This window comes from Diplotaxodon limnothrissa, linkage group LG22 (genome assembly GCF_057381915.1).
Source record: "Diplotaxodon limnothrissa isolate DT_005_m linkage group LG22, D_limnothrissa_male_GT1.1, whole genome shotgun sequence".
NCBI classification, from domain to species: domain Eukaryota; kingdom Metazoa; phylum Chordata; class Actinopteri; order Cichliformes; family Cichlidae; genus Diplotaxodon; species Diplotaxodon limnothrissa.
Window position 1 is genome coordinate 23,367,895 of NC_140616.1, and position 15,164 is coordinate 23,383,058.

General features: G+C 40.9%; 1 protein-coding gene across 4 annotated transcripts in view; it reads left to right on the top strand.

Moving 5' to 3' along the window:
• The window catches only part of adgrb2 (adhesion G protein-coupled receptor B2), a 191,125-nt gene that overhangs the window by 53,112 nt on the left and 122,849 nt on the right, over nt 1–15,164 (top strand). For 3 of the 4 annotated variants that reach the window (XM_085345892.1, XM_085345889.1, XM_085345891.1), the window contains exons 4-7: nt 1,285–1,446; nt 8,186–8,350; nt 8,734–8,898; nt 11,056–11,157. In XM_085345892.1, coding sequence (XP_085202018.1) covers nt 1,285–1,446; nt 8,186–8,350; nt 8,734–8,898; nt 11,056–11,157 — 594 coding nt within the window. The remainder of the gene's footprint in view (nt 1–1,284; nt 1,447–8,185; nt 8,351–8,733; nt 8,899–11,055; nt 11,158–15,164) is intronic. The other variant, XM_085345890.1, reaches the window with a different exon arrangement.

Consider the following 15,164-nt stretch of genomic DNA (forward strand, 5'->3'; position numbering starts at 1 on the left):
ACATGTCATTAAATTTGCAACAAGAGAAGCACAAATGCTTACCAATGCTCTTTCCCGCTCATGTATCGTATATGTATTTTATAGGGCAGCTTAAAGACATAGTAACACCATGTTTTTTTTCTTCTAAATTTAAGAACTATTAACAGCTTTCCATATCTCTCATACTTTTTAATACCACCATCTTCTCCCTCCCTCTCTCTCAGCCTTCTACTCTTCCTCTAAGCCATCGTTCACAGACGAGGCTTAATTATTTATCGGCATGATTTATTTAGCTTTGGACCAGCAATCTTCATCCTGCTGTCTCCAACTTTCTCGTCCTCCCTTCTCTGTCCCTCCCCTCCTCATCTCCTGCTTTCCATCTCTCTCCAGCATCGGTTCCTCTCTCTTTCTTCTGGCTCTTTCAACACAGTTTAATCTCCTCTCACTGAACATTTCAAAATAACCTCATTTTTTTGGACTCATTTCCTACTTCGTATTCACCCAAACTTTGTGAGTCTCCAATCGTCTTTGCGTGTTCTTTCAATTTTTCTTATCATCTCCCACGTTTTTCATGTTCACCTGTTCTTATTCTCTTCCTTTTAATCAGGCCTGAAATTGATTTTTTCCTTCTTTGGAGCCTTCACTTTCTGTGTATTCTTTTTTTTTTCCCATAATATCCATCATTCCATTATTATTCCCTCTAGTTTTAGGTGAGACATCTCGAAATGGTTTTAGTAATTAAATTTTGTGAATGTGTATGTGTGAAAGTGTGTGTCTTTTCTCTGACATGGCAGGTTCTAGGACTTTGGTCCAACTTCACTGTTTCTTTATTCTGTCTTTATTTATTTTGTTAAAACGCGCGATGGAGTGCAATAAAGAGAAAACATGAGGAAGGAAAAATGGGGATAAAAGAAAAGCTTTTTAATGCTTGGGTGACTAAACCTTTAGGAAAAAGCATACACCATTTATTTCCTTGTCTTGATTCGAGCTGCATGACTTCAAATACCAGTGTCCATTCCTAACTTTCATTTGTTCATATTAGTAACATGTAAGTGCTGTTTCATACTCAGTCTGTCTTTTCCTTTGTAATTGGGTGGGTTTCCTGGAGGTCATAAGGTCACCTCCTTTGTGTTTTTTCTTCTTCTTTTTTTAAAGGAATGTGCTCATCATTTAATCTCTCGTTTTTCTCATTCTCAAACCCTCCTGCCTGCAATGGGATGCTCCACTCCTTCTCCTTCCTTTCCTCTCTCAACCCTCATCCCCATGTCGTGTCTTTTTGTGCGTCATGTTTGTGGGTGTTCGCAGTGCATGGGCTGTGGGAGGAATGGTCGTCATGGAGTCTGTGCTCTGTGACCTGTGGGCGGGGCTCCAGGACACGAACCAGGAAGTGCATGGACGGCAGCGGGGCTGTAGCTTGTGGACGGCCTGAGGTTCAGACCAAACTCTGCAACATAGCAGTGTGTCCTGGTTAGTACCATCCCCATTAACATGATACACCAAGACTCTCTCTCTCTCTTGCTGTATTAAACTTGACATTTTTTGCCTCTTCAAAGTTGCAAAAGTAGAACATTACCACATCACTGTCATAGCTCCTGAATTTCCATCCACTTGCCTGCATAGTTCATGTTCGTCTAACTGACCAAATGTCTCTCTTCGATTAAATCAAGCCAAAGTCTGCTTTGACATCATCAAAGCTTCTGAATGGGAACAAACTGTTCAACTGTGATAGCACTGTGGATTTGTGGAGGCAATGTGTTTGTATTAGTTGACCACTTTGATTCAAAGTAAAGTATCTCAGCTACTCAAAATACTGAATGGATCTTTCTGGCATTTTGTGTCCTTGACTTTGGTGATTGGTTTTTTTTCTCTGGAATTCCACCAAGCCTCGAGTGACAGTTGTGGTCTTGAATAAAACATCTTTACAAATCTTAAATGGAATATCCTGAAATTTGGTGCAGAAATTTATGTCACCCGCATTTACACAACTCACAGTTTTTCAGAAGGCAGAGAGTACTTTGTGATGAAGTTCTGAAAGTTAATACGCTTCTCTCAGCATCAGTTGCTAAACTAACGCCCCTGTCCCACAGGTCTAGAGATTAGTATGTAACCATTTGGCAACCATCAGTGAATATTTCATGACCAGTTGTCAAGTGGTTGCTTTAGGTTGCTGCACCAAATGCTTCCTTGGTGGTTGCTTTGGTTGCCAACAGGTTGATGCAATTGCTAGTAGTTTCTATCAAACATGCCAACTTGTCTGAAAACTATGGGTGACTGCTGCAATCTGCAAGTTAACAAAGCATCACAAAGAGGTTTATGATGCAGTACTCTTACTTGTAACAAGCTGTCACGTGCCAACAGCTAGCAACCACCAGCAATCACTTGTCAGCTAGTTGGGGATTTTTCCTAGAACTAGACATTACTAGGAGGGCAGTGCCAGTGGGTCTCTAGGCTTGTGCAAATGAGGCCTAACATGGTAAACAATTTAAAAGGTCTCAAAATGTCTTTGTTTGCATGCTAGCGTGCTGACCATCATGTTTTGCTCCTCTGAGCATCACAGTGACTGTGAGTATTAGTCTTGCTTTAACCAACACTTTTTCATAGAAATTCTGTTTGTAATTGAATTTACGTGTAATGCTGTCACAAAGTGAATTGTATTCAGTTTTGTTTTGAATGTACAGTTGTATTAAAGTCGACTGGGGGCGCTTGGATTGATATTTTGGTGGATTAATTTGACTGTCAATTAACATACTGAATGATTTGCACATTGCTAAAATACATTTTCACAGTTTCCCCTCAGTAGAGATTTCAGTTCTGTTTACGCCTGTGGTTATCCATGGGAATTAAGTCCACATTTCCTTTCAAACTTTCACTTATAGAACCGTAGACTAGAAGTCTGTGTTGGACCGGTGTGCTTCTTCCACGGCTGACTAAGTTTAGATCGTCGAACAACCCGACCGTGTAACTCTTCTATAATTGTCTCTAAAACTATCTATTAAAACTACACTTTGTCAAAAACAGTTAAGACAGCATTTCGGCCCCAGCTAATAGGGCTGTTAAGGATAATCTGGCACAGACTGTCCAGTAGAAACATCTTCATCAGGTTGCCAGTGGAGTGAAGCCGGATTCTCCAGCAACTGAAGCCCTATTGCAGCACACTCTGAAAAAAACGGTGGGACAAGATAGGAGCAATAATTTCTGTAGCTTGTCACACTACAGGCTGTACCTTTGCCAGTACCTTTGTCAACTGAGACGTAAATATGTAAAAATAGGCTGTAGGTAAACTTTGGTTATGCATATTGTCTCTGTGCAGTTTTAATTTTCTATTCCAAGTGTCCCCTTTAGGGGAAAAAACACTTTGGAAACACAGACATTAAAAAGGAATATTAATTTCAGCGATTAAATTTGCTCTGGCTTTTTGTTTCAGACTTTAAATGGATTCTGTGTTGGAGTAAAGGAATTAATGGATACACAGACATTAAAACATAAGACAGTTTATAACAAAAATGCTGTCAGCTTTCTGAATAATAACCTTTTTCTTCCTGAATTAATTTCAGTCCAAGTGAGAGTGTGTTTGCTTAGTGTGTAATCACTCACAGCCTGACCAATTATCACAGTGTAAGTGCTTTTTATTTAAGACTGCTAAGGCAAAGAATTCTATATCACTTTCCCCTGGACTTTGAATCCATATGCCTTTACATTTATGTGAGTGATGCTGGAGCCAGAACCTTTTCCTGCATCCTAAACAATATTTTTGGATATTTACTTGTTTTTTTCCCCTCTTTATTTTCAAAAGCAGAGGTTTTGCAAGGTTAATATTTAAATAAAACAAACTGTCCCCCTTGCCAAACAAAGAGGCTGCAAAGTTAAAAAGAAGGAACAGGGAGACATCGTAATCTAAAGTATGGCCTCCAGGATGTTTTGCCAAGCTGTTTTGGGAACAGTGATGGAAAGAGAGGGTTTGGGAGAAAGGGTGTCTTCCTGCGAGGCCTTAAGGAAATCTTTGTGTATGTGAATGTGAGAATCTATCACAACAGATTCAGCCTGCTTTTGGGAGTTCAAAGTCAATGGTCCTTTGAAATCATAAATACCAGCATAGGCCTTTTGGCACAAACAACCATGCATACAGAATAGAGCTTTGATGGATTGTGTGTGTGTGTGTGTGTGTGTGTGTGTGTGTGTGTGTGTGTGTGTGTGTGTGTGTGTGTGTGTGTGTGTGTTTGTGCGTGCGTGCGTGCATGCATGTCTGTGCACATGTGGGTGCATAGTTGTGTGTTTCCCTCGATAATTTGATCTCACTGCAAACCATATACTTAATCCTCACGCTATGTGCTGTTGCATATCCTGTTGTGTTTATGCTACAGTATATTAAACCAATTTCTTACCTCTTCACAGTGGGTTGTCACTTAGGCAGTCACATGCTAAGCTAAGCTTACATATCAAACAAGTGCATACATATGTGGGCAGAACTGCAAATGTAAATGTGGCAGCTGTTGCATCATATGAAGACAATCAACGGGGTATTATTAAAGTCAGCAGACATTTTCATGGAAGTAATTCATTTGGTCATATCAGACCTTTTTGAGCAAACATCAAGTACTAAAAAAAAACCTGTGTAGGCAGAGAGCTGGCTGGAAATTGCCTTTAAGTTCTTTGACACCTCCTTTTCTTTTTCACAACGTTAACAGTTCAGTTCATAGCCAAACATATGCTGGGATTAATTGCTATGTCTTAATTACAGGCAAATGGATAGTTTCTCTCTTTGGCAAGAGCTCCCTCTTAACAGAGAGCTGCCATCCAGCTTTTTTAGTATCAGTGCCGATAAGCTGATTGTGCTTTGTGTGTTAACACAATGCTGAGATATATATACGATAGCAATCCTTACAAAGAAGTAACACTTCGACAGAAAGACATGGACGGTCTGAAAATGTGTTGGTGTTTGTGTCATTTTCTTTTTTCAAATGTTGTTTTAGAAAGGTAACACTTCCATTAATCAGAGCAACTTCTAAAAACATCACATTTGCAATGCTTTTCTAGGTCACACTTTATTTCCTTTATGTCATCTCCACGACACAATGCAGACCCACGCCCGTTGGAACACAGTACAAGTGTCGCCTGGCGTGATTGACCACTTTACCAAGGAGAGCTGGCAATGCCTTCTCACTTGGGATAGCCAGACAAATACATTTACAGCACTGTACTTCACTTTCTCTGCTGCTTAATGCCCCGGAGTGTAGAATGTGTGACTCAATATATCATTTCGAGCAAAGAGTTCTCACTTCGAATTGTAATTCGTGTAAATACAGAGACAGAAGAAGTCCATACACAACAGATAGATATATCTACTTGTCCGCTGCAGTAGTTAAAAATACGTTTTCTGCCTATCAGATATTATAGAAGCTTTATACAGTGAGACATTTCTTTATATTTTGTTAGGAGAATGAGAAATATGTGGAGCAATTTATTGAAGCATGTACAAAAATACATGGAACAAACAGAGTTTATAAAATTATAATGAGCTTGAAAGTCAGTATTTTGCATGGCCACCTTTATTATTCAGTAGAGTCTGAACTCTGTTAGCCAAGCGTTCTTGTAATTTCTTTAGGTAGCATCCAGGAATAGTTGATGGTGGTTCAAAATCTGACCATACTTTTCTGCTTTCCTAATTCAATCAGCTTTTTGTTTTTACAAGACCCCCAAAATTACTGACTGTAATGCAGCCAAAAACCATGACAGAGTTGCCACTGTGTTTTAAACATGGTTATAGATAATCAGTGCTCCCATTTCTCCCCTCGTCCTAAGTTTATTGACAATGAACTAAACGGAACTTCATTCTATAAGACCACTGATTTTTAGTCCAGTTCTGCTGAAATTCAGTGTATCTCATTGAAAGCTTCTTGACACTTCTTATTTCATCCTCCACTTGTTTAGTTACCTCATTTTTTTAAGGACACGCTGTGCACCATACCGAGATATGTCTGTTAAGGTTCTCAATTATCCCAGTCATCATAGTCTCAAGAGCTTGTAATGTTCAAATAATTATAAAAAGTGGAGTTTACGCTGAAGCAGAGCGTAAGGTGTTCCAAGTGTTCCATTTCTTTCCAAGCTCCTTACACCATACCGAGATGTGTATGTTTTCATATAATGACTGAATCGCCCTGCTGGTGCAAAAATGTTATCTTTGGAATTTTTTATAGATTTTATGCTACTGTGACACACTACTAGTAAAAAAGTGACTAAAGATAGAATTTTAAAAAGGTCTTTGTTAAGTTTTCTCTTAAACAAAAACTGGTTTAACCGTCTTGAGTTCGGAGCCTTCTTATTCTTGAATCGTTTATCGGCCCCTGTTAACTAATGCTCACCAAACAAACTCTTGAACTATAACGTATAATGTTTTACTAGAGCTGACTAAATCTGTCATTAAATATGATATATTTTAAAGCTACTTTTTCATTTTCTGTTTAGATCATTTTCTACATACTAATAAGCATTGGTACTAGAGTGCAGTTTAGTCAGAAGAGCTCTGAAAAAGCTATGCAGTGTACTTTCCCAAGGCTAAATGTGGTTGCTTGGGACCGTGTTTTATTCTGTATCCTTATGTAATCTGTAGGGAGTGAAACAGAGCTAAAAGAAAATATTAGATTTAGTTATGTGGCCAGAAACGCCACCTGAGTATGAATGCTAATGCGACTGTCTGTCTCCTGGATACCGCCTTGTTTGATAGTGCGCACTCCTTATCTAATTTCTTAGCTGATAATGTCAGTTTAACCTTAACGGTTTATTTTAGTGTCCAAAATTGTCTCAAAAACCAATTAATGTGACAGTTTTAGCAGGCAGCAGTTAAATCATTACACATCATTAAGAATTCAAATTTGTGCAAAAGCACAGCTCAGGTCCTTCAATAATTCCAGCTGGAGGCAACACATTATTGTTTTACATAAGTGACACTGACGCCAACAAAAGGAGGCATTGATTTATTACTCCATTTCAATTATTATTTTTCAGGATTGTGTGTGCTTGCGTGAAAGAAGTGGTAAAGCATTTGTTTAGAAAATAGCAATTGACTATTCCGTGCAATTAAATGCGGCGTAAACCAAACAGAATTAATGTGACAGTGTAACAATAAAAACCTAGTTAAATTGGCTCTTTCATGCTGCTGCTGCTGCAGGTAAAACAAATGCCCAGATATTATCTGTTTAGGACAATTTAACTGCAGTAATAATACAGTTGAACACAACCTTTTGTTAAACAGCTAAAAACTAGCATATTGTCAGAGAAGATTTTGGCAGTTGCTTTTGTGATTGAAGTTTCTGAAATTGTAGCGCTTTGACAAGTGTCTCTGCGTTCAGAAACATAAAGGAACATGGCTACAGGCTAGTAATTGGGTCCTCTGTCAGTTCTTTTTCGTTTTATTACAAAGATTTCTAATCAAAAAAGTGTTTTATTTATTTATTTTTTTTCTGCAACACAGATCTTCAAAGTTGAATCTATAGCTCTCTTTGAAGATGATGTCGTGCCAAAAAAATCTTATCTGCTTGTTTGGGATTTGGTTAATGTCATTTTATTGTATTTGAATATTTCATCTGACAACTCAATTACTCCCAAGCAACACTTCCTTTTCTAGCACCCATTAGAATGGACAGCAGGGGCTTTGATTACATCGATGCGTGTCGTCAGGCTTCGGTTAAGCTGTCCGACAGGCAGTACTTCATTGTGTTTGAATTATTATTATTTCTATCTGTTTCCGCACAAACACCAGTCAATAGGATTCTCTTTTTAATAATACTGTGTGTGAAAATCCAACCAAATGCACTTTGTGTGAACTCTTTTAAAACAAAGAGTGGAAGAAATTGCATTCAGCTTTTTTTTGGTTTTTTTGTAACAGATTGAAATATTTAAAATGTCCATTAAAATGGGAGGTGCACTGTGTTTGTTTGTTGCTATTTATGGGAAGCCAAATAGCTTCTGTAATTTATTTGCTGTTCATCCTAACTCATTGTATATTCTATTCAGCGTGCTCACTTTATCTGCCTTGTCTTTTTCCTCCCTCTCTTCCTCTGTACCTTCCTTTTCACTGACAATCATTGTCTTTTTTTCCATCTCTTTTTTTTTTTTTTCACTTCTGATCCCTCTTTAAAAATCTTCATCCCTTCACCCTCGTGCATGCTCCCGTGTCTCTTTATCTTCCCGGATCTGTCTCCCGCTCCAGTGGAGGGCCAGTGGTCAGACTGGGGGCCTTGGTCGAAATGCAGCGTGACTTGTGACACAGGGACCGAGCAGAGGCAGAGGCGCTGTAGCCCATCGGTGCATGGCTGGGCTGAATGCAAAGGCCCCCATCAGGAGAGCAGAGAATGCACCAACCCTTCGTGCTCCGGTAACACAAATTAGTATTCACAGTCACATGCTCTCAGATGGCATTATGCAAACACAGAACATGCATTATCTAAAGGCATCCACATGGTTGTTTTTCTGATTCATATTCCACACATGAGTAATTATTGGGTTGGGACCTAATTTGGCTTATGAGTCTGTTTCGACAGGGGCCCCAGAGAACAAAAATACTAGGGTGTTTAATGAGCCTGGGCCCGAGAATGGGCTAGTATTGACTTAATTTCTCACACTAATAAAAAAGCTTTAGACTTGTAAGTTAAATTTACTACTTCATTCATAACTGTCATTTCTTTTTCTTTTCTTTTTCTTTTGCAATGCATTCCGGTACTTCCATCTTCACTGGTGGTGCTCTTCCTCTTGCGCTAGGTGGAGGTAACTGGGGCAGCTGGAACCACTGGAGTCTCTGCAGCAAGACGTGTGACTCTGGATGGCAGCGGCGCATCAGGATGTGCGAGGGCACTGGATTGCAAGGCTACCCCTGTGATGGTTTAGGAGAGGAGGTCCGGTCGTGTAATGAGAAAAAGTGCCCTGGTCAGTAGCTTGAGTGTGCGTTACAGACAGAGGGCTTCAGTATAATCTGTATAACCTTTTCATGCCCTAGTTTTTGTATTTCACATTTTTCCTTTGTTTTTACGATGATTTCGTGGTATTTTTGAAGTTTAAAAGACTGCGTGTGTGTGCCAAAATTGCACTTGCACACTACCTATCGAGCAGAATGGAAGCAATTCCAAGAGATTAACAGCATACCCAAAAGCTACCTTCGCACTTTTAGAGCTCTTCACATCCTTTTCTGTCCTTTGCCTGTCTTCATGTCAGTTCACATACCCGTCCGTCTTCACCTCTTCATTGATTTTGCATTTTTCCCTTGTATTGCCTTCTTTTTATCCTCTGTTTATCTGTGAGTTATTTGCTTTCTCCTTATATCTCTCCTGTTTAACATTTTTTTCAAAGCACTAATCTCCCTTACTCGTTGTCTCTCACTTACTTTATTTCCTTCTATGTTTCTCTCCCCGGTGGAGGGCAGGATGTTCAACGGTCCGCTTGGTGCTATTTGTCAGTGTCAGCCATTGCAGGAAACACTGTGGTTTTTAATAAGTACGACTCCTGACTGAAGCTGTGCGTGTGTGTTGGTATATATATATATATATATATATATATATATATATATATATATATATATATATATGAACCATCATGGAAGGACAGGCCCCTGCACGGTATGTACCACCGGCAGATAGAGGAGGTGGCTGATATCCAGAAATCCTACCAGTGGCTGGACAAAGCTGGACTGAAAGACAGCACAGAGGCACTAATCATGGCAGCACAAGAACAAGCTCTGAGTACAAGATCCATAGAGGCTGGGGTCTATCACACCAGGCAAGACCCCAGGTGCAGGCTGTGTAAAGATGCCCCAGAGACAATCCAGCACATAACAGCAGGGTGCAAGATGCTAGCAGGCAAGGCATACATGGAACGCCATAACCAAGTGGCCGGCATAGTGTACAGGAACATCTGTGCCGAGTATAACCTAGAAGTCCCGAGGTCAAAATGGGAGATGCCCCCAAGGGTGGTGGAGAATGACCGAGCTAAGATCCTGTGGGACTTCCAGATACAGACGGACAAAATGGTGGTGGCTAACCAACCGGACATAGTGGTGGTAGACAAACAGAAGAAGACGGCCGTAGTGATCGATGTAGCGGTTCCGAATGACAGCAATATCAGGAAGAAGGAACACGAGAAGCTGGAGAAATACCAAGGGCTCAGAGAAGAGCTCGAGAGGATGTGGAGGGTGAAGGTAACGGTGGTCCCCGTGGTAATCGGAGCACTAGGTGCGGTGACTCCCAAGCTAGGCGAGTGGCTCCAGCAGATCCCGGGAATAACATCGGAGATCTCTGTCCAGAAGAGCGCAGTCCTGGGAACAGCTAAGATACTGCGCAGGACCCTCAAGCTCCCAGGCCTCTGGTAGAGGACCCGAGCTTGAAGGATAAACCGCCCGCAGGGGCGTGCTGGGTGTTTTTTTTTTTTTTTATATATATATATGCAAGTATATTTTCAGTGCGTGTCACTTGTGTTAGCACTGAGACTTGACGAGTTGCAAATGATGAACTTTTGAGTGGAGCCTCCATCATGACCTCTTTGTTTTTAGTAGCTCTAAAGCTTTTTTACACTAGACGAGGATCTTGTCTGTTGGCATTGCAGGGGGAACATCACACATTTTCTCCTTCTTCGCTCTTCGCTCTCCGTCCCTCTTCATCTCTCTGCATCTGCCTCTGCCAACCCTAGCGTGCCCCCTCGGAATATCTTCAGAGCACCCAGCTCCCCCTCCCCCTGCCTGTTTTTTCATCATGGTTATGAAAGAGAGGGAGGGGTGGAAAACAGATGAATAAAAAGAGGGGGTAAGATGAAGAGGGAATGAGATACTGTACTGAGGCAATGACACCGACAGAGAGCTCTGAGAATGTACAAGGGAATAAGATTGGGAGCTGCTGCAGGAGAACATTGATTTGAATCGTGTTTTTTTTTTTTGTGCTTTGCTTCTGTCTGTCTCCCTTTTTTTTATTTCTTCTGGTTCGGCGTGTGTGTGCGTGCGAGTGCGTGTTTGTGCGCGTGTTTTTTTTTTTTCTGTTCTCCTACTAGGCTTGACTTCATTTCGCTTTTTTTCTATGTGTTTCTCACTTTCTTCTATAGCGCCTCATGAGATATGCAAAGACGAGCATCTCCTCTCGATGTCATGGAAGAGAGCCTCAGCTGGAGAAACTGTCTACAACAAATGTCCAACGAATGCTACTGGTCAGTCACATTGCATGCTTTTAGCTAATAATGCACTCAGCTCAAAGAAGAAGACATTTTGTGAAATTATGTCACAGCAACCAAAACAGTGAAAAAAGTTATTCAGTAAAATGAAATCCAAATATTATAAAACAAACAGGTTAAGATAAATGTTGTATAGAGATGAGGTGGTAAAGATTTCACGTGTCTGTCCTTGTGGCAGCAGAGCACCTCTTCATCAGGTGATGGAGGAATCCAGACAATGTGTTGCTTTAAACCAGATTAAAACAGAACAGTGACAATGTGGATATAATCCAAGAAAAAGCAATTCAGAAACACCTCCTTGCACCAACATGTGTGGGATTACACCACATTTCAAAGGTACGGTCACGCTGTGGTGTGGGAAGTTTGAGTGTGGCACGTCAAGGGCTCAAATCAGATCGCCTAGGTTGTCCTCATTATTGCCCAATCACCAATGAAACCACTGTCATTTCCTCTGTAGCTTCACCAGGATTACATGGCTCAGTCCAGGCAGTAATACGAGCTGGTTAAGATTTGGGAGCTGTGCAACAGGCTGCCAAGCAGCATCGTGACAAGGGGAAAAAAAAAAAAGCATATTGCAATCACAAGTTTCTTTACACAACTCAAGTACCAGAACTGTTACAAAAATGTCCAAGCGAGAAGCTTAAAGAAATCTCCAGTAGGAGCAACAGAGGTTTGTTAGCATCACGAACATGTGGGCATGTTGTTTTTAGCAATGGTAAAGTTGCAGCAGAAGAACAGAGACTGGCTACTTAATGGAAAAAAAATCTCTGTGATAATTAACTTTGGAAGTTTGTGAGCCTCATGTACATACAGTAGCACTTCCTGATTAGGAAAGGCAGAGCTACAGTCAAAGCAATATCTGCTAAAGCTTATACTGTAACACAGGGCTTGCAACTCTCTATGCATGTGCTATGAGACATATACTTGTACCTTCTTTCTCAAGGTTGCTCACTGCCTGGAGAAATGTCATGGAAAAATAAGGAGAAACTTCAAAGTCAGCTTTTTGTGATTTAAAAAAAAAAAGAAAAAAAAGGTTAACTTGTATTTTTAGTCTTAACATCTGGCTTGTTCCAAATTCACCATCGTCACAGGTCTATAAGTCAAAATAGCTCATTCTCTTGATTGACCAGGTTTACACAGACCTGTTTGTGAGGCAGTTGTGTGCATGATGATGCAAAGTAAGGGGATTGGTAAGTCATATTTGATCTTTTTACAAATAAATACAGATGAGTTGTCACAAAACCATTATTAGACTAATAAAAAAGGGCTCATTTACAAAATAATTGTGGCTACAGTCAACCAAAGCGCCTTGAACGTCATCAGGACAGTTCTCCTCAACCAGATGTCAGCCTGAGTTCTGCCTGCGATCAGATCTGGCTTCACAGGATGGAGAGGCTAATACTGAGTCAGTTTAAGGCTTTGAATTTCAGCTTTAAGGTCTTCTTTATTGGAGACAAGTCTCTGATCTCCAATGGCATACCAGATATCCAGACTCTTTTCAGGGGTCAGAGCAGCATTTACGTTTTTCTCCTAGAAGTCAGAAATAAAGAACATTCAACATCCCAAATGGATGGATGAGGCTCTGAGATACACCGCTGATAATCCTGGATCTGGTCCTCTCGTTATTGGTAAAGCTTTCTGGAAGACATCTGACGTCTTTCTAGTCCAGGATTCATACAGCTCAAACATCTGCTCCTTGACGTGCTCAGGGGGAAACCAATCCTCCATCCACAACTGGAGGAAGTGAATTGTCCTGCGTTATCTGTCATGTTTTTGATAAGGAGAATGTCGATGACGAGTGATGAATCTCCTGTGTTCCTCGTTTTTCTTTTCTGATCAGCTGCTTCTTTGCTTATATTGATGTTCCAGATTTTTCATCAAGCTGCTCTGGAGATGTGTCACAGCTTTGCAGGTGTTACAGAAGCAAGCTTTCTTCTGGTTCTTCAGAGTTACTGCACAAATGAGCACACACAGATTTAGCGGTTGTTGCTGGTCAAGTTGTGATGTGTTGCCCAGCTGGTTGAGCCACAGCTAGATGAGCAGAAAGAAAGGATCTTTGTACCAGCTCACTGCTGATGAAACTCTAGGGTTCAGCTCTCTCTGGGTTAAACGATTTGTCAGAATTCATGTTCTAGAAACAATTATCTGCAAACTTTGCAGTTCTTTGAAGGAGGTGCTTTTCAGTTAAATTGAGGTCAGTGTAGGCTTAAAGCAGCATTAAACAATGCAAAACCTAATGAAATGAGGCAGACCTAAAGTGGTTTGTACTTGGAGTGATTCTAAACAGAGGTATTGAACCAGCTGGACCAAAGACCAAAGATTGTACCATCTCAGAAGTTTCTATAGTGTGATGTGATGTTTTGTACGCATGTTCATTCGATGTTTTTCTAGCCACGCTGACATGTCAAAGCACTTGAAACAGTGTACCAATCTTATCCATCAACAGAGCACTAAATACATAAAGTACAAGCCGTATATATGTACACTAATGAAACATCATAAATCACTTCATGCATACAGGTGTCTGTGAATCATGTGAATCAGAATATTATATTAATCCTTGAGGAAATTATGTAAATACAGACTTTAACATGGTTAAGGCAGACTTAAAGCTGAGTGATTTTACAGTGGCTTGCAAAAGTATTCGGCCCCCTTGAACTTTTCCACATTTTGTCACATTACAGCCACAAACATGAATCAATTTTATTGGAATTCCACATGAAAGACCAATACAAAGTGGTGTACACGTGAGAAGTGGAACAAAAATCATACATGATTCCAAACATTTTTTACAAATAAATAACTGCAAAGTGGGGTGTGCGTAATTATTCAGCCCCCTTTGGTCTGAGTGCAGTCAGTTGCCCACAGATATTGCCTGATGAGTGCTAATGACTAAATAGAGTGCACCTGTGTGTAATCTAATGTCAGTACAAATACAGCTGCTCTGTGACGGCCTCAGAGGTTGTCTAAGTGAATATTGGGAGCAACAACACCATGAAGTCCAAAGAACACACCAGACAGGTCAGGGATAAAGTTATTCAGAAATTTAAAGCAGCCTTAGGCCAAAAAAAGATTTCCCAAGCCTTGAACGTCCCACGGAGCACTGTTCAAGCCATCATTCAGAAATGAAAGGAGTATGGCACAACTGTAAACCTACCAAGACAAGGCCGTCCACCTAAACTCACAGGCCGAACAAGGAGAGCGCTGATCAGAAATGCAGCCAAGAGGCCCATGGTGACTCTGGACGAGCTGCAGAGATCGACAGCTCAGGTGGGGGAATCTGTCCATAGGACAACTATTAGTCATGGACCGCACAAAGTTGGCCTTTATGGAAGAGTGGCAAGAAGAAAGCCATTGTTAAAAGAAAACCATACGTCCCGTTTGCAGTTTGCCACAAGCCATGTGGGGGACACAGCAAACATGTGGAAGAAGGTGCTCTGGTCAGATGAGACCAAAATGGAACTTTTTTGCCAAAATGCAAAACGCTATGTGTGGCGGGAAACTAACACTGCACATCACTCTGAACACACCATCCCCACTGTCAAATATGGTGGTGGCAGCATCATGCTCTGGGGGTGCTTCTCTTCAGCAGGGACAGGGAAGCTGGTCAGAGTTGATGGGAAGATGGATGGAGCCAAATACAGGGCAATCTTGGAAGAAAACCTCTTGGAGTCTGCAGAAGACTTGAGACTGGGGCGGAGGTTCACCTTCCAGCAGGACAACAACCCTAAACATAAAGCCAGGGCAACAATGGAGTGGTTTAAAACCAAACATATCCATGTGTTAGAATGGCCCAGTCAAAGTCCAGATCTAAATCCAATCGGGAATCTGTGGCAAGATCTGAAAACTGCTGTTCACAAACGCTGTCCATCTAATCTGACTGAGCTGGAGCTGTTTTGCAAAGAAGAATGGGCAAAGATTTCAGTCTCTAGATATGCAAAGCTGGTAGAGACATTCCCTAAAAGACTGGCAGCTGTAATTGC